General features: G+C 43.9%; 1 protein-coding gene across 2 annotated transcripts in view; it reads left to right on the top strand.

Annotated features, from left to right (window-relative positions):
• The window catches only part of fn1a (fibronectin 1a), a 70,258-nt gene that overhangs the window by 7,655 nt on the left and 43,640 nt on the right, over positions 1–18,963 (top strand). Inside the window, exons 9-14 of one of the 2 annotated variants that reach the window (XM_045704910.1) lie at positions 197–373; positions 4,352–4,507; positions 4,765–4,893; positions 5,484–5,627; positions 15,259–15,380; positions 17,534–17,702. In XM_045704910.1, the coding sequence (XP_045560866.1) occupies positions 197–373; positions 4,352–4,507; positions 4,765–4,893; positions 5,484–5,627; positions 15,259–15,380; positions 17,534–17,702 (897 nt within the window). Of the gene's footprint in view, positions 1–196; positions 374–555; positions 935–4,351; positions 4,508–4,764; positions 4,894–5,483; positions 5,628–15,258; positions 15,381–17,533; positions 17,703–18,963 lie in introns of those variants that run through there. The other variant, XM_045704911.1, reaches the window with a different exon arrangement.

Below are 18,963 nucleotides of genomic sequence, written 5' to 3'. Positions count from 1 at the left end.
TACTTTTGACCAGGGCCCATAGTTCCACTACTTTTGACCAGGGCCCATAGTTCCACTACTTTTGACCAGGGCCCATAGTTACACTACTTTTGACCAGGGCCCATAGTTACACTACATTTGACTAGAGCCCTATCTAGGTAATATGATGTCATCTGAGAAACGTCCTCATTGTGAATTGTGTCTGTTGTGTTTGCAGTGATGGTGACAACCAGAGGAGGAAACTCTAACGGAGCTCTGTGTCAGTTCCCTTTCCTCTACAATGGGAGAAATTACACCGACTGTACCGCCGACGGACGCAGGGACGGCATGAAATGGTGTGGAACCACCACCAACTACGACGGTGAACAGAGGTTTGGCTTCTGCCCCATGGCTGGTGAGTTCTGTGGTCCCATTCTCAGTTCTATTGGCTTCTGCCCCATGGCTGGTGAGTTCTGTGGTCCCATTCTCAGTTCTATTGGCTTCTGCCCCATGGCTGGTGAGTTCTGTGGTCCCATTCTCAATTCTATTAGCTTCTGCCCCATGGCTGGTGAGTTCTGTGGTCCCATTCTCAATTCTATTGGCTTCTGCCCCATGGCTGGTGAGTTCTGTGGTCCCATTCTCAGTTCTATTGGCTTCTGCCCCATGGCTGATGAGTTCTGTGGTCCCATTCTCAGTTCTATTGGCTTCTGCCCCATGGCTGGTGAGTTCTGTGGTTCCATTCTCAGTTCTATTGGCTTCTGCCCCATGGCTGGTGAGTTCTGTGGTCCCATTCTCAATTCTATTGGCTTCTGCCCCATGGCTGGTGAGTTCTGTGGTCCCATTCTCAGTTCTATTGGCTTCTGCCCCATGGCTGGTGAGTTCTGTGGTCCCATTCTCAATTCTATTGGCTTCTGCCCCATGGCTGGTGAGTTCTGTGGTCCCATTCTCAGTTCTATTGGCTTCTGCCCCATGGCTGGTGAGTTCTGTGGTCCCATTCTCAGTTCTATTGCCAGACACGTGCACGCGACGATCATAACGAAAGCAGCCAGCGGGCCGTCCCATCTCCTGTAGTCCCTGCAGTGTGACAGATGTAGTCAGATGTAGTCAGTGGTAGTCACTCTGCTGTTTGTCTAGACTTTTAACAAGGACAGATTTTGAGCTGTTAGTAGAAAGTGGCACCAACTTTAAATGGGTGATCACTCATCTCATATGTATAGTTGAAGTCAGAAGTTTACATACACCTTTAGTCAAATACATTTAAACTCAGTTTTTCACAATTTCTGACATTTAATCCTAGTAAAAATTCCCTGTCTTAGGTCAGTTAGGTTCACCACTTTATTTTAAGAACGTGAAATGTTAGAATAATAGTAGAGAGAATTATTTATTTCAGCTTTTATTTCTTTCTTCACATTCCCAGTGGGTCAGAAGTTTACATACACTCAATTAGACTTTGGAAGCATTGCCTTTAAATTGTTGGGTCAAACGTTTCGGTTAGCCTTCCACAAGCTTCCCACAATAAGTTGGGTGAATTTTGGCCCATTCCTCCTGACAGAGCTGGTGTAACTGAATCAGGTTTGTAGGCCTCCTTGTTGCACACGCTTTTTCAGTTCTGCCCACAAATTGTCTATAGGATTGAGGTCAGGGCTTTGTGATGGCCACTCCAATACCTTGACTTTGTTGTCTTTAAGCCATTTTGCCACAACTTTGGAAGTATGCTTGGGGTCATTGTCCATTTGGAAGACACATTTGTGACCAAGCTTTAACTTCCTGACTGATGTCTTGAGATGTTGCTTCAATATATCCACATATTTTTCCTACCTTATGATGCCATCTATTTTGTGAAGTGCACCAGTCCCTCCTGCAGCAAAGCACCTCCACAACATGGTGCTGCCACCCCCGTGCTTCACGGTTGGGATGGTGTTCTTCGGCTTGCAAGCCTCCCCCTTTTTCCTCCAAACATAACGATGGTCATTATGGCCGAACAGTTCTATTTTTGTTTCATCAGACCAGAGGACATTTCTCGAAAAAGTACGATCTTTGTCCCCATGTGCATTTGCAAACTATAGTCTGACTTTTTTATGGCGGTTTTGGAGCAGTGGCTTCTTCCTTGCAGAGCAGCCTTTCAAGTTATGTCAATATAGGACTCGTTTTACTGTGGATATAGATATTTTTGTACCTGTTTCCTCCAGCATCTTCACAAGGTCCTTTGCTGTTGTTCTGGGATTGATTTGCACTTTTCGCACCAAAGTACGTTCATCTCTAGGAGACAGAACGCGTCTCCTTCCTGAGCGGTATGACGGCTGTGTGGTCCCATGGTGTTTATTGTTAGTACAGATGAACGTGGTACCTTCAGGCGTTTGGAAATTGCTCCCAAGGATGAACCAGACTTGTGGAGGTCTACAATTTTCTTTCTGAGGTCTTGGCTGATTTCTTTTGATTTTCCAATGATGTCAAGCAAAGAGGCACTGAGTTTGGAGGTAGGCCTTGAAATACATCCACAGGTACACCTCCAATTGACTCAAAGGATGTCAATAAGCCTATCAGAAGCTTCCAAAGCCATGGCATAATTTTCTGGAATTTTCCAAGCTGTTTAAAGGCACAGTCAACTTAGTGTATGTAAACTTCTGACCCACTGGAATTGTGATACAGTGAATTATAAGTTAAATAATCTGTCTGTAAAAAATTGTTGGAAAAATTACTTGCGTCATCCACAAAGCAGATGTCCTAACCCGACTTGCCAAAACTATAGTTTGTTAACAAGAAATTTGTGGAGTGGTTGAAAAACAAGTTTTAATGACTCCAACCTAAGTGTATGTAAACTTCCGACTTCAACTGTATATACTGTATTCTATACTATTCTACTGTATCTTAGTCTATGCCGCTCTGACATTGCTCATCCATATATTTATATATTCTTAATTCCTTTACTTAGATTTGTGTGTATTAGGTATTTGTTGTGAAATTGTTAGATATTACTTGTTAGATGCACTGTCAGGATCTAGAAACACAAGCATTTCGCTACACCCGCATTAACATCTGCTAAACACGTGTACGTGACAAATACAATTTGATTTAATGTAGCCTTGTGGTTAAGAGCATTGGACCAGTAACCGAAAGGTCGTTGGTCTCGAAAATTCCAGAGACGACTAGGTGAATAATCTGTCGACTGTGCCCTTGAGCAAGGCACACTTAACAGACGCGCCAATTAACTTAAGGTGGAGTGGTAGGAACCATGTGTGTCTTTTTTGGATATACAGTAGACGCTCGCCTTTTTAAATCATGTCAGCGTTTTTAAAATGCCATCTGTTGTCTTGGAACACAAAAGGGTTTAGAGACTGCCTTTAAACAAAGTAATGACATGTCTGAGGTTATTGGAGTAATGTGGGAGCTTCACTCTGCTTCTCTGCTCTCCCTCTTTATCATGTCCTCAATCTCTGACTTCTATTTGTTCTTTTTGGGATTTTTTTTACACAATCAGTCAATCTCTCTTTGGCTGAATGGGTCAGTGGTAAATTCACACGCCTGTTGAAAGTGCTGACCCAGTTATTGAGTTTAAGTGCGGTCATTAGACGAATGGGTAAATTACCATGAGAAAGGGTACTGTTTGGCCTGTAAAGAGTTAATGGTGATTCTTATCACTGTTTTTAGCCTCCCAGCTGGGCTGAAGGGGCCCAGGCAGACCTAGCGGAGACCCATAGCCTGGGCTCCCACGCCAGAGCCAGAATTCCTAGGCCTAGAGCCCAGACCACCAGAACCAGAGTAATGAAACCCGACCCAGAGAGAGGGAGAGACTCCCAGAGCCTAGACCCAGAGAGAGGGAGAGACTCCCAGAGCCTAGACCCAGAGAGAGGGAGAGACTCCCAGAGCTCAGACCCAGAGAGAGGGAGAGACTCCCAGAGCCTAGACCCAGAGAGAGGGAGAGACTCCCAGAGCTCAGACCCAGAGAGAGGGAGAGACTCCCAGAGCCTAGACCCAGAGAGAGGGAGAGACTCCCAGAGGCTGGCCAGAGGCCACCGTGTGTCTTCCTGAAAGAGACTACAGAGAGAGACTCCCTTCACTGCCTGTCTGGTCTCCAGGGCAGCCAGCTGCAGTCAGCCTTGTCAACACCTCCACAGTCTACACTGCACCCCTATCTCTGCTGCCAACTCTCCACACAGACAGACCTCCTATCTGTATCTCAGTTCAATTAGGAAGACAGGCCCCACAGAGACCTTATATGTGTAGATAAACCTTCAGAGGATTATTATGTTATGAACATCTGTTTGTCGTTCAGCCTTCAAAAGTTTAATTTGACCTACTGCTCAGGAGTTCTATATGTTCTGAGATCAAACATTCTAGAAGTTTAAACATTCTATCTTCTGAATTCTAACTTCTATGTTCTCTGTCTTCTTAGCTCACGAGGAGGTGTGTACGACCAGCGAGGGCGTGATGTACCGCGTGGGAGACCAGTGGGACAAACGCCACGACGTCCTGGGACACATGATGCGATGTACCTGCGTTGGAAACGGTCGTGGAGAGTGGAGTTGTATCGCTTACTCCCAGCTCAAAGGTAATAAAAATAGGATTTTCTTTTTAGAGCTCCTTTCTAATACACTTGAAAGTAGGTGAGAGTTCATACATACCACATAGAATGTGTGATGTACAGCCGGTCTTAATTCTCTTCCTTCCCCTTGACCCTAACCCTTTGATGTTCTCAGATCTGTAAAGGTGGAACCAATATGGGGGGCGAAGTGGTAGGGAGAGAATTTGGAGCAGCTGTTTTTCACCTTGTGTGTGTGTGTGTGTGTGTTTTTCTACCTGTCACAGATCAGTGTATTGTGGACGGGTTGACCCATGAGGTGAATCAGACCTTCACTAAGCTTCATGAAGAGGGCTACATGATGAACTGTAGCTGTTTCGGACAGGGCCGTGGGCGCTGGAAGTGTGACGCCATTGGTGAGTTTATAGTTCATTACAAACCTAGCATTTCTTTATGGACCAAGCTATCCATCTGTGGTGGTATTTAGCCTTACTGTGCTTGACTAGCCTGGTCCCATATCTGTTTGTGCTGTCTTGACAACTCCTATTCTAGCCTGGTCCCATATCTGTTTGTGTGCTGTCTTGACAACTCCTATTCTAGCCTGGTCCCATATCTGTTTGTGCTGTCTTGACAACTCCTATTCTAGCCTGATCCCATATCTGTTAGTGCTGTCTTGACAACTCCTATTCTAGCCTGGTCCCATATCTGTTTGTGTGCTGTCTTGACAACTCCTATTCTAGCCTGGTTCCAGATATGTTTGTGTTTTGTCTTGACAACTCCAATTCTAGCCTGGTCCCATATCTGTTAGTGCTGTCTTGACAACTCCAATTCTAGCCTTCTTCCAGATATGTTTGTGTTTTATCTTACTAACTTCTCTGATCATTGTCACGCCAATACACCATAAACAGGACCCCCCCCCCCATGGGCCCTGGTGGAAAGTAGTGTACTATATAGGCTGTATTGTTGGACACAACCTAAATCTCACTGTTTTAATATCTGTTCTCAGACCAGTGCCAGGAGCCAGAGACCAGGGTGTTCTATCAGATCGGCCAATCATGGGACAAGCTGATCCACAGCGTCATGTACAAGTGTTATTGCTATGGCAACGGTATCGGCGAGCTCAGCTGTGAGCCCCAACAGTCTTTCCCGGGTAAGAACTCAACATCACTAAGCCCGATCTACAGTGGTCACAATACTACACTATACTATTGGAAAATGTTCTGTGTGAGTACATTCAACCATCTTTCCCTGGTAATAACTAATACCACTAGCTAGGCGTGGTCACTACTGCTGAGCGATTTAAGCAAAATGTAGTTTATTAAAACACATTTTTTATTTTTTTATTTGACATTTTAACTAACCAATGCGCCGTTTCTCTAGAGAGAAATCAAATCATTCACGAGATAAATGAAGTCAAGAACGGAGATGGATAGCATGCACACGGACGATGAGAGAGGAATATCCACCACACAGTGATGAGGGGTAGAGACAGTTGGTGAGGTAGCTCTACCCCATTGATAGTAGTAGTAGTTGGTCATAAGCAGTCTTGAAAGTATGTCTTATGTACTTTTGAAGAACTAGTAAAATGATTTATCTGTGGTGCAGCATATTTAGGCAGCTAGCTAGCTACTAACATTAGCCTAGCTAACAGTAGCCTAGCTAAATAGGATGACTCAAAGACAGTACATTATGGGGAGCACAGAGATAGCGTTTAGATGGTCTGGCTGGCTGCTACTGTCTGAGCAGAGATCAGACGAAATGACTGAATGAATGAAAAATAATAGGCATCAAATAAAAAGGAAGGAATTTACACAACTGAAATATCTTATAGTAATTTCCTCTTTTTCTATGGATGTCTATCCAATGTGGACCAGACAGAGACCATAGAATGTTTTCAATGTTTTGGATATTGAATGTTTACTATTTTGGGCTTTTTATGTAATTATTTCATAATGAATTTAATGTGTTTAATGCTTGTTTGTTTTTTTTCATAACCGAACCGATCTCAAAAAAATCACGAATGGCTCTGCACTAGTGGTCACATGACTATGTTGTCGGTAGGATGGTCACATGACTATGTTGTCGGCAGGAGGGTCACATGACTATGTTGTCGGTAGGATGGTCACATGACTATGTTGTCGGTAGGAGGGTCACATGACTATGTTGTCGGTAGGAGGGTCACATGACTATGTTGTCGGCAGGAGGGTCACATGACTATGTTGTCGGTAGGAGGGTCACATGACTATGTTGTCGGTAGGATGGTCACATGACTATGTTGTCGGTAGGATGGTCACATGACTATGTTGTCGGTAGGATGGTCACAAGACTATGTTGTCGGTAGGATGGTCACATGACTATGTTGTCGGTAGGATGGTCACAAGACTATGTTGTCGGTAGGATGGTCACATGACTATGTTGTCGGTAGGATGGTCACATGACTATGTTGTCGGTAGGATGGTCACAAGACTATGTTGTCGGTAGGATGGTCACATGACTATGTTGTCGGTAGGATGGTCACAAGACTACTACTGTATGTTGTTGGTGTGGTTTATCTTCTGTTGAAATATGTTGTTACAACTATATAACTTCCCTGTGGTGGGCTGGAGGAGGAGGAGGAGGAGGCCCTGACTCCACTAGAGATGACGGGAATTAGTCAAGTAAATCGAATTGGGTTGGATGCAATACTCTGTGTGGCCCTACGTGGTAAGGTCTAGAGGGTGAACAATACTCTGTGTGGCCCTACGTGGTAAGGTTTAGAGGGTGAACAATACTCTGTGTGGCCCTACGTGGTAAGGTCTACAGGGTGAACAATACTCTGTGTGGCCCTACGTGGTAAGGTCTACAGGGTGAACAATACTCTGTGTGGCCCTACGTGGTAAGGTCTACAGGGTGAACAATACTCTGTGTGGCCCTACGTGGTAAGGTCTACAGGGTGAACAATACTCTGTGTGGCCCTACGTGGTAAGGTTTAGAGGGTGAACAATACTCTGTGTGGCCCTACGTGGTAAGGTTTAGAGGGTGAACAATACTCTGTGTGGCCCTACGTGGTAAGGTTTAGAGGGTGAACAATACTCTGTGTGGCCCTACGTGGTAAGGTCTACAGGGTGAACAATACTCTGTGTGGCCCTACGTGGTAAGGTTTAGAGGGTGAACAATACTCCCTCCCTCCCACCACCTCCCTCCCTCCCTCCACCACCTCCTCTCCTCCCACCTCCTCTCCTCTCTCCACCTCCCTCCTTCCTCCTCTCTCCTACTCCCTCCACCACCTCCGTCCCTCCACCACCTCCTCTCCTCCCTCCACCACCTCCTCTCCTCTCCTCTCTCCACCTCCCTCCTCTCTTCTCCTCCTCCCTCCTCTCTCCTACTCTCCACCTCCTCCCTCCCTCCCATCACCTCCCTCCCTCCACCACCTCCTCTCCTCTCTCCACCTCCCTCCTTCCTCCTCTCTCACCTCCTCCACCACCTCCCTCCCTCCATCATCTCCTCTCCTCCCTCCACCACCTCCTTTCCCTCCTCTCTCCACCTCCCTCCTCTCTCTCCTCTCCTCCTCCCTCCACCTCCTTCTCTCCTCCTCCGCCTCCTCTCCTCCACCTCCCTCTTCTCCTCTCCTCTCCCACCACCTCCCTCCTCTCTTCTCCACCTCCCTCTTCTCCTCTCCCTCCACCTCCCCTCCTCTCTCCTCTCTTCTCCTTCCTCTCCACCTCCCTCCTCTCTCCTCCTCTCCTCTCCACCTCCCTCCTCCCCTCCTCACCACCTCCCTCCCTCCCTCCTCTCCACCTCCCCCTCTCCTCCCACCTCCCTCCTCTCTCTCCTCCACCTCCCTTCTCTCCTCCTCCGCCCTCCTCTCTTCTCCACCTCCCTCTTCTCCTCTCCACCTCCCTCCTCTCTCCTCCTCTCCTCTCACCTCCCTCCACCATCTCCTCTCAGGTCTTTTGTTGTTAGTTGGTGTGTAGAGCTCCTCCAGAGGTGCTGACTAATGTTTAGTCCTCTCATGTCAGTGGAAAATCATTAGCCACACTCTTTCTTTATTTCTCTCTGTTGCCACCTCTTCTTTGCTTTATGACTCAGACCTTTTCTGGTAACAAGCAAGCTCAATGTTGAGAGATGTTTACAGAAGCAGTCTGTTTTTCTAGCAGTCATTTGAACCCTGTCTCCTCTTATGTCTCTGTCACATTTTTAAGTGTTTTCAAGGCCTGGAAAAGTGTAGGAAAAGTAATGAAAATTGATTTCATAATTTCCGTTAATGTCATTTATTTAGGCACAGTTTTTAAATATTTTATCAATCGAATAAAATCTAGATATTGGCCAGGATCAGAATGACAAGTGAGTCTGTGTTTGCGCGCTTCACCTGCATGGTGTGAGTAGAGCGAGACTGTCGGACATTGCAGCAGCAGGTAGGCCTTATAAAATATGATAGAGAACAGATTAACTAGGTAGCCAATTGAAAACATATCTTGTACCCTCTAGTTAACTGTTTTAGTTATTATTAGAATGTATTCATGTTTTCGTCATGTTCAACCAACCAACTTGCGAATAAGGCCTAATGTACTTTTTATTTTACTTCATATGATTCATTTAAACGATTCTTCTTGACAAAATAAACGATTCACTTAACCATTGTATTAGTTGGGATGCGGTTCAGTCGCATTGTATTGAATCGTGTGACTCAAAATCATTTGTGAATCGTCAACATTAGTTTCAGAAAAAAATATTAGATATAGGCTTTCTTTTGGATTACATGGCTTCAATGGCAGGGTAGCCTAGTGGTTAGAGTGTTGGGCAAGTTTGAATCCCCAAGCTGACAAGGTACAAATCTGTCCTTCTGCCCCTGAACAAGGCAGTTAACCCACTGTTCCCCAGTAGGCCATCATTGAAAATAAGAATTTGTTCTTAATTGACTTAATTGACTTGCCTAGTTAATAATGGATAAGAGTGTCTGCTAAATGACTAAAATGTAGTTAAATGAAAACTTGTTTTGTTGGTATGGGACTCCAATGTCTGGGACATTGCAACTAAATAGATGCTAATCAGTCTGCAAAGTAAACATTTCTAAGATAAATATGACTAAACTAAAAAAAGGTACATTTTCCTAAAGATGTGTGGGCTTGCTTCAGCTGAATAAAAAATATTTGTAGCCTACCATAGCTGTTTGATCTTTGAGATATATATGAGTGAGCAAATTATTTCAAACGGAATAAAACGTATTTGGTTGTAGTGTTGCAACCTCAAGGATAGTCGACCACCCTCCTGGAGAGATGCTGGGTGGTGACCACCCTCCTGGAGAGATGCTGGGTGGTGACCACCCTCCTGGAGAGATACTGGGTGGTGACCACCCTCCTGGAGAGATACTGGGTGGTCGAACACCCTCCTGGAGAGATACTGAGTGGTCGACCACCCTCCTGGAGAGATACTGGGTGGTGACCACCCTCCTGGAGAGATGCTGGGTGGTGACCACCCTCCTGGAGAGATACTGGGTGGTTGACCACCCTCCAGGAGAGATGCTGGGTGGTGACCACCCTCCTGGAGAGATACTGGGTGGTCGGCCACCCTCCTGGAGAGATACTGGGTGGTCGGCCACCCTCCTGGAGAGATGCTGGGTGGTGACCACCCTCCTGGAGAGATGCTGGGTGGTGACCACCCTCCTGGAGAGATACTGGGTGGTCGGCCACCCTCCTGGAGAGATACTGGGTGGTCGGCCACCCTCCTGGAGAGATGCTGGGTGGTCGAACACCCTCCTGGAGAGATACTGGGTGGTCGACCACCCTCCTGGAGAGATACTGGGTGGTGACCACCCTCCTGGAGAGATACTGGGTGGTCGACCACCCTCCAGGAGAGATACTGGGTGGTGACCACCCTCCTGGAGAGATACTGGGTGGTGACCACCCTCCTGGAGAGATACTGGGTGGTGACCACCCTCCTGGAGAGATACTGGGTGGTGACCACCCTCCTGGAGAGATGCTGGGTGGTCGACCACCCTCCAGGAGACATGCTGAGTGGTCGACCACCCTCCTGGAGAGATGCTGGGTGGTCTAACACCCTCCTGGAGAGATACTGGGTGGTCGACCACCCTCCAGGAGACATGCTGAGTGGTCGACCACCCTCCAGGAGTGCTCATGTCTGTGCAGGCTTTTATTCCAGTCCCCCTCTAACAAACCACATTCACAAATGAGCTGCTCAACCAGACCTTGATAAACTGGTCCTGATGTGTTTGAGCAGGGCTTGATCAAAATCCTGCACACTCAGCAGCTCTCCAGGCTGAGGCTTGACCACATGTTTTATACAGTTGCCTAAAAGCTATTTCACTTTGAATTGAATTTATTTTGGGCAACAGACATCTACAACAAAATGTACAATGTGGACCCAGAGAGATATCACTTGAAAGTATTAATTAAAACACTTGTTTTCCAAAGTGATCCTTGATGGTAAAACCAAGAACACGTGTAAGGATTTAAAAAACAAAGACAGAATTACAAAACAAACATAAATACATTCATTTATATTGACCTCCTTAAAAGGGGCACTATTCACTGCTCTACTCCCTAACCTTAAAAAAAAAAATCAACCGTATTAATTTTCACATTTAAAACAATCTATTCATTTCACATCATACCGATCCTTCAAATCAATACACCTGACCAGCAGTAGGGGGCGCAAAGGAGAAACCACTCCACTGCCCCTACTTAAGTGCATTGCTCAACGAGTAACGACAGGAAATGATCCATGGATCAGAGCCTTCCGCTATCGATACCGCATTACGCTTACTTTAAAAAAAAACGTACATAGAGAAGCCGCCAATAGTTGATCATGGAAATTTGGTGAAAAGTCATGAAATTCCATCTGTCAAAATGTGTATGAACCCTGTCAGAGCTCCTGTTAATAACCTCTACAGGATCGGGGTCCCTATAACCGGGACAGTTGAGCTAATGTGCGCTAATGTGATTAGCATGACAGTTGTAAGTAACAGCAAACTTTCCAGGACATAGACATGTCTTTTATATGGGCAGAAAGCTTAGATTCTTGTTAATCTAACTGCACTGTACAATTTGCAGTAGCTATTACAGTGAAAGAATACCATGCTATTGTTTGAGAAGAGTGCACAGTTATGTACTTGAAAATGTATCACTAAACCAATTAGACACATTTGGGCAGACTTGATACAACATTTTGAACAGTAATGCAATGGTTCATTGGATCAGTCTAAAACGTTGCACATACACTGCTGCCATCTAGTGGCCAAAATATAAATTGCGCCTAGACTCCTAAGTCATATAATGACCTTGCATTTCAAAGATGATGGAACCAATTTTTTACAAATATTTTACCAGATCTAATGTGTTATCTTCTCCTACATTAATTTCACATTTCCACAAACTTCAAAGTGTTTCTTTTCAAATGGTATCAATAATACACATATCCTTGTTTCAGGTCCTGAGCTACAGGCAGTTAGATTTGAGTATGAGTCATTTTAGGCGAAAGAAAGAAAGAAAGAAAGAAAGAAAGAAAGAAAGAAAGAAAGAAAGAAAGAAAGAAAGAAAGAGAGAAACAAAGGCTATGATCAATCTCAATGTTGACAGCTGTTTACAGTTTTTTAGCAGTCATATGACCTGGCAATGGTATTACTTAGAATCCTGTGGGACATGTTAAGATACCATTTGCACTAAAAGGAATCTTCGAATACATTCTTTATGTCACTCTCGACATTGCTCTCAGCACCCTCTACCACAATCCCCATGGGTGTTATCATTTGAAGCGACACAAAGAAAGTGTGTCTGCTCTAGACTAGGTTGAAAAAATGAAAAGCCCCAGCGTTTTGTTTAAAGTGAAGCGCACCCCAGCCCAGTGTAATAACTTCCCTTAATGACATACAGCTGTGAGATGACTGGGAAGGACTGCAGCCCTGGGTTCAAATACTATTCAAATACTATTCCAAAACCTATAAAATACGTTTAGTATTTACTCTAGTCTGCTTGGAGTGCCTGATGGGCATGGTTTTGCAGTTTTGTGACTATTCTATTGGTTCCGTTGTGCCAATCAAACACAGATAAAGTATATGAAACCAATTTGAATATTCTTTAAACCCAGGTCTGGGAAGGAGGTTTAGAGAGCCTGGTGGTGGTTGGCTGATGGGACCTAGTGCAGACTAAGTGGGATTTAAACACTGTATAAAATCCAGTCAGATGGCCCTTAGGAACTGTAATTAGGAGAAATTGAGACCAGATTGTGCCCAAGGTCATGTAGACTATCCTAACCAATCCACTTGCTGAGGGGCTTTGATTTGATCCAAGATTTTCTATGTAAAACAGTTCCTCAAAAGTTAAGCTTGATTCTCTACAACAACAAAAAACTACAGTTTCAATTTCCAATTGTCTGGATTATGTCTGTAGTCATAGAATGCCATAGAACTCTGTTTCTATATCCTGAAGGGATTGGATTATCCATTTTATAACATGGTTATCTAGATGTTCATATCATCTTTCTCTCATCCCGGGATTTACGGTATTACCGGCTTCAGTTCCGATGAGGGAGGATTATTATATTTTACTCATTAGCATGGTCTTATCTCTATTACAATATATTAGATGACTGTCATTCATTATTCCATTCACCCAGTTCAATGTAACATTGATAGGTTTAGGCTACTACATGATACTATAATTGTTCCTATACCCATCATGAGGTTGATACAACCTGGCCTATGAATGAAAGTTTATAACGTAGATGCACACAGGTCGAGAGAGAGAATTTGAGGTGATACCAGTGGAGGCTGGTGGGAGGAGCTATAGGAGGACGGGCTCATTGTAATGGGTGGAATGGGATAAATGGTACTGTATCGATGTTTAACTCTGTTCCAATCATTCCATAGCTCCTCCAACCAGCCTCCACTGAGTGACACATGGGCAGACAGTTACACATTCAATACCGCCTTGCACACTCTTGCCTGCATCAAGCTGATATAGGATGTAATCATTAGTCCAACAGTTGCAAACAGAAGTTTCTATTGGACAAATTTAGGTTTGCATATCCCCATTTTTATTTCCGTTTTCTTCCGTGTTTTTTTTAAGAAACGTTTTTTTTTAACAGAATCGGTGGAATGAATACACCCCTGATCACGCGTTAACGCAGTTCACTTTCATAGCAGCCACGGTTGTATTCTTTCTCGCATCTTTGCGCTCTCCTCCTCACTTTTTTCCCTTCACTTGTGGACTTTCATGCACAATACATCAGCTGTATGTGACCAGGCGAGAAAAAAAATCTTTACGAGCCACATCGTTGTCACCATATTAGCTAAAGTAACGTCATTGTCAACATAGCTACTAGAACTAACGTGTCAGTAAACCCGCTACAATCCTGCAGTTACGTTATTGAGCAGTTTAGCACTTACACTGGCGCGCCCCCCAGTGGCAATACATTTGTAAAACCAAAAGAGCTCAAGATGGCAGCTGTACAGATATCTCAAACATAGCAGAAAGTCAACACTATATGATGTCGTGTCACCTTACTAATTCAGCCACTAACTTAGATAACTACCAACTTTAACTTAGTAGTCGCATTAACACAGTATTCTCTGTTTTTCACGCAGGAAAAAATAAATAAAACGCATATAAATTATCTTGCTGCATTTTGTAAACACAGATTTTAGAATGCAAGATTAACTTTAAAGAAAACATTAGGAAATGTAGCTGGCTACATTCTTTCTATGATGAACATTAGAAATATGATGGCCATGCATCGTTTTTTTGTAAACTTTTAGCGTTGCAATTCTTTCTGTTGTCATCTGATGAAAATGAAGTTTTTTTTCTGACAAATGTGTTACACTAATGTAATTTCTGTGAAGGAAAACTACAGTAGCTACAAGTATTGAAAAACTTAAAATAAAACGTTTTGACGGTATTAAAAGAAAAACATCACATGGCTATTTTCCAAATAACCTGCTATACAGTATACCGTCTAATCTATAATAATATATATAAACATATGCCATTTTAGTAGATTCTTTTTATCCAAGGTGACTTACAGTCCTGCATGCATACATTGAAAGTAGTAATTTAGGGAAACATGCTATCGTTGGCTCTAAAGTTGTAGTTTATATTTCTGTTGCAGTGTAGCTATGTTTACATGAACAGGTCTAGTGTAGGAGCTGAGGGTAGTTCTCTCACTCTCCTTCTCTCTCTCCTTCTCTCTCTCTCCTTCTCTCTCTCTTTCTCTCTCCTTCTCTCTCCTTCTCTCTCTCCTTCTCTCTCTTTCTCTCTCTCTTTCTCTCTCTCCTTCTCTCTCCTTCTCTCTCTCCTCGTTCTCTCCTCGCTCTCTTGCTCTGCATGCTGAAACCGTAGCTAACAAGAATCTCACAAGGATATGCTACTTCTCCCCCAATTGTTGCAGTACTTGAGCTTCTTATGTACTGCACTGTACAACCTACCATTTCAGAGCTGGTTTAACTGCGAGCTTTCTGAAATTGTAATCTTTTTGTTGTTGTTTATATTTCAAATTAGTTTTGTTTTTCCAGATTGTTTCACTTTAATTCCATTGCTTGGTGGGTATCTAGATTTCACATTATGCAGTTCAAATACTTTAACAAATACTTTAACAAATCGCTACTGTCAATTGTTATCAGATGATGATGTGTTGCTGAGATATAGTTTCACCACTAACCTATAATACAGTCTGGCTGATCCTCTATCAGATGGTGTGTTGTTGAAAGTGTTTCAATGCAGTAGTAGTGTAATTTATCTTCCTCTGTATGGCGTGTTACAACTGTGGCATGCTTTATACCTCTCTCCCAGGTGGTAACCGTCCAGTCCAGGTGATCATCTCAGAGTCTGGTAACCAGCCCAACTCCCACCCCATCCAGTGGAACGCCCCGTCCTCCGCACACATCACACAGTACATACTCAAGTGGAGAGTGGTGAGTAGGCTAGATTCCAGAGTAGGCTAGATTCCAGAGTAGACTAGATTCCAGAGTAGGCTAGATTCCAGAGTAGGATAGATTCCAGAGTAGACTAGATTCCAGAGTAGGCTAGATTCCAGAGTAGACTAGATTCCAGAGTAGGCTAGATTCCAGAGTAGGCTAGATTCCAGAGTAGGCTAGATTCCAGAGTAGGATAGATTCCAGAGTAGGCTAGATTCCAGAGTAGGATAGATTCCAGAGTAGGCTAGATTCCAGAGTAGACTAGATTCCAGAGTAGGCTAGATTCCAGAGTAGGCTAGATTCCAGAGTAGCCTAGATTCCAGAGTAGCCTAGATTCCAGAGTAGACTAGATACCAGAGTAGGCTAGATTCCAGAGTAGGCTAGATTCCAGAGTAGACTAGATACCAGAGTAGGCTAGATTCCAGAGTAGGCTAGATTCCAGAGTAGGCTAGATTCCAGAGTAGGATAGATTCCAGAGTAGACTAGATACCAGAGTAGGCTAGATTCCAGAGTAGGCTAGATTCCAGAGTAGGCTAGATTCCAGAGTAGGCTAGATTCCAGAGTAGGATAGATTCCAGAGTAGACTAGATACCAGAGTAGGCTAGATTCCAGAGTAGGCTAGATTCCAGAGTAGGCTAGATTCCAGAGTAGCCTAGATTCCAGAGTAGACTAGATACCAGAGTAGGCTAGATTCCAGAGTAGGCTAGATTCCAGAGTAGGCTAGATTCCAGAGTAGACTAGATTCCAGAGTAGGCTAGATACCAGAGTAGGCTAGATTCCAGAGTAGACTAGATACCAGAGTAGGCTAGATTCCAGAGTAGACTAGATTCCAGAGTAGGCTAGATTCCAGAGTAGGCTAGATTCCAGAGTAGGCTAGATTCCAGAGTAGACTAGATTCCAGAGTAGACTAGATTCCAGAGTAGACTAGATACCAGAGTAGACTAGATTCCAGAGTAGGCTAGACTCCAGAGTCTGGAGGTTAATATTCATCAGATGATATAGGTAACGCTGAACTCTAAAGCAGTTTTACATGCAGTTTGGATTCCACATAATATTGTGGGCACCAGATGTAGCACTGAACTCTAGGGTTTGGTTTTCTAGACATAGATTAAACCTGAAGGTCCTGAAGTTAAAATCAGATACTGAAACGAAAAGAGAATCTCAATTGTGGCTCAGTCAAGAACTAGGCTACATATGGCTGTGTTTCACACAAGCAGCCAAATTCGGCTCTTTTGGCCAAATATTCAGGAAACTGGCTCCTATACTCAGTGGTGGGGGGAAAAGTACCTAATTTGTCAAACTTGAGTAAAAGTAAAGATACCTTTTTTTTATAGAAAATGACTCAAGTAAAAGTGAAAGTCACCCAGTAAAATACTACTTGAGTAAAAGTCTAAAAGTATTGGTCTTAAATATACTGAAGTATCAAAAGTATAAATAATTTAAAATTCCTTATTCTGCAAACCAGACAGCCACATTTTCTATTTTTTATTTTTTTTACAGATAGCCAGGGGAACACTCCAACACTCAGACATAATTTACAAACGATGTTCTCTGTTTAGTGAGTCCTCCAGATCAGAGGCAGTAGGGATGACCAGGGATGTTCTCTGTTTAGTGAGTCCTCCAGATCAGAGGCAGTAGGGATGACCAGGGATGTTCTCTGTTTAGTGAGTCCTCCAGATCAGAGGCAGTAGGGATGTCCAGGGATGTTCTCTGTTTAGTGAGTCCTCCAGATCAGAGGCAGTAGGGATGACCAGGGATGTTCTCTGTTTAGTGAGTCCTCCAGATCAGAGGCAGTAGGGATGACCAGGGATGTTCTCTGTTTAGTGAGTCCTCCAGATCAGAGGCAGTAGGGATGACCAGGGATGTTGTCTTGATAAGTGTGTGAATTAGACCGTTTTCCTGTCCTGCTAAGCATTCAAAATGTATTGATTTAAAAAGTACATCCTTTTCTTTGGGAATGAAGTTAAAGTTCTCAAAAATATAAATAGTAAAGTACAGATACCCCCCCCCAAAAAAAAACGACTTAAGTACTTTACACCACTGCCTAAACTGGCCTTAAAGAAGTCAACATGCAGCTACCTTTTTTGTTGTTGTTATCAATAATATAATTTAAAATATTATCTCTCTGTCTCCTCTCTTGTTTGGGGTAGAAAAACACCCGTACCCCTTGGCGAGAGGTGAATATCCCAGGTCATCTCAACTCCTACACCATCGCTGGCCTGAAGCCAGGCATCACCTACGAGGGTCAGCTGATCAGTGTGCTACGCTTCGGACGCCGCGAGGTCACACGCTTCGACTTCACCACCACATACGGTTCCTGTGAGTATGACCACAGTAGGACCACAGTAGGACTACAGTATGACTACAGTAGCACTACAGTAGGACTACAGTAGGACCACAGTAGGACTACAGTAGGACTACAGTATGACTACAGTAGGACCACAGTAGGACTACAGTAGGACCACAGTAGGACTACAGTAGGACCACAGTAGGACTACAGTATGACTACAGTAGGACCACAGTAGGACCACAGTAGGACTACAGTAGGACTACAGTAGGACCACAGTAGGACTACAGTAGGACTACAGTAGGACCACAGTAGGACTACAGTATGACTACAGTAGGACCACAGTAGGACCACAGTAGGACTACAGTATGACTACAGTAGGACCACAGTAGGACTACTGTAGGACCACAGTAGGACCACAGTAGGACCACAGTAGGACTACAGTAGACCTACAGTATGACTACAGTAGGACTACAGTATGACCACAGTAGGACTACAGTATGACTACAGTAGGACTACAGTATGACTACAGTAGGACCACAGTATGACTACAGTAGGACTACAGTAGGACCACAGTAGGACTACAGTATGACTACAGTAGGACCACAGTATGACTACAGTATGACTACAGTAGGACTACAGTATGACCACAGTAGGACTACAGTAGGACTACAGTATGACTACAGTATGACCACAGTATGACTACAGTAGGACTACAGTATGACCACAGTAGGACTACAGTATGACTACAGTAGGACTACAGTATGACTACAGTAGGACTACAGTATGACCACAGTATGACTACAGTATGACTACAGTAGGACTACAGTATGACTACAGTAGGACCACAGTATGACTACAGTAGGACTACAGTATGACTACAGTATGACTACAGTAGGACCACAGTATGACTACAGTATGACTACAGTAGGACCACAGTAGGACTACAGTATGACTACAGTAGGACTACAGTATGACTACAGTAGGACCACAGTATGACTACAGTATGACTACAGTAGGACCACAGTATGACTACAGTAGGACCACAGTATGACTACAGTATGACTACAGTATGACTACACGCCTTGTATTCTGTCTCCTTGTGTTATTGATAATTTGGCCCGGGAATCGGATTCAAACTAACAAGGATAAACTACCTGTGTACTGTGATTTATGTTTTAAAGGTGATTTCTGCTTGAGGGATGGCGTTGAGCAACAGCCATCTTGAGATCTGTGAACATCTTGAAAAAATGATGTCCACAGGCCATTACTCCCATTCCTAGGTTTATATCC

Source organism: Salmo salar, chromosome ssa21, assembly GCF_905237065.1.
Source record: "Salmo salar chromosome ssa21, Ssal_v3.1, whole genome shotgun sequence".
In the NCBI taxonomy this organism is placed as follows: Eukaryota; Metazoa; Chordata; class Actinopteri; order Salmoniformes; family Salmonidae; genus Salmo; species Salmo salar.
The sequence above is the reverse complement of the archived record's forward strand: the minus strand, read 5'-3'. Positions and strand labels throughout refer to the sequence as shown.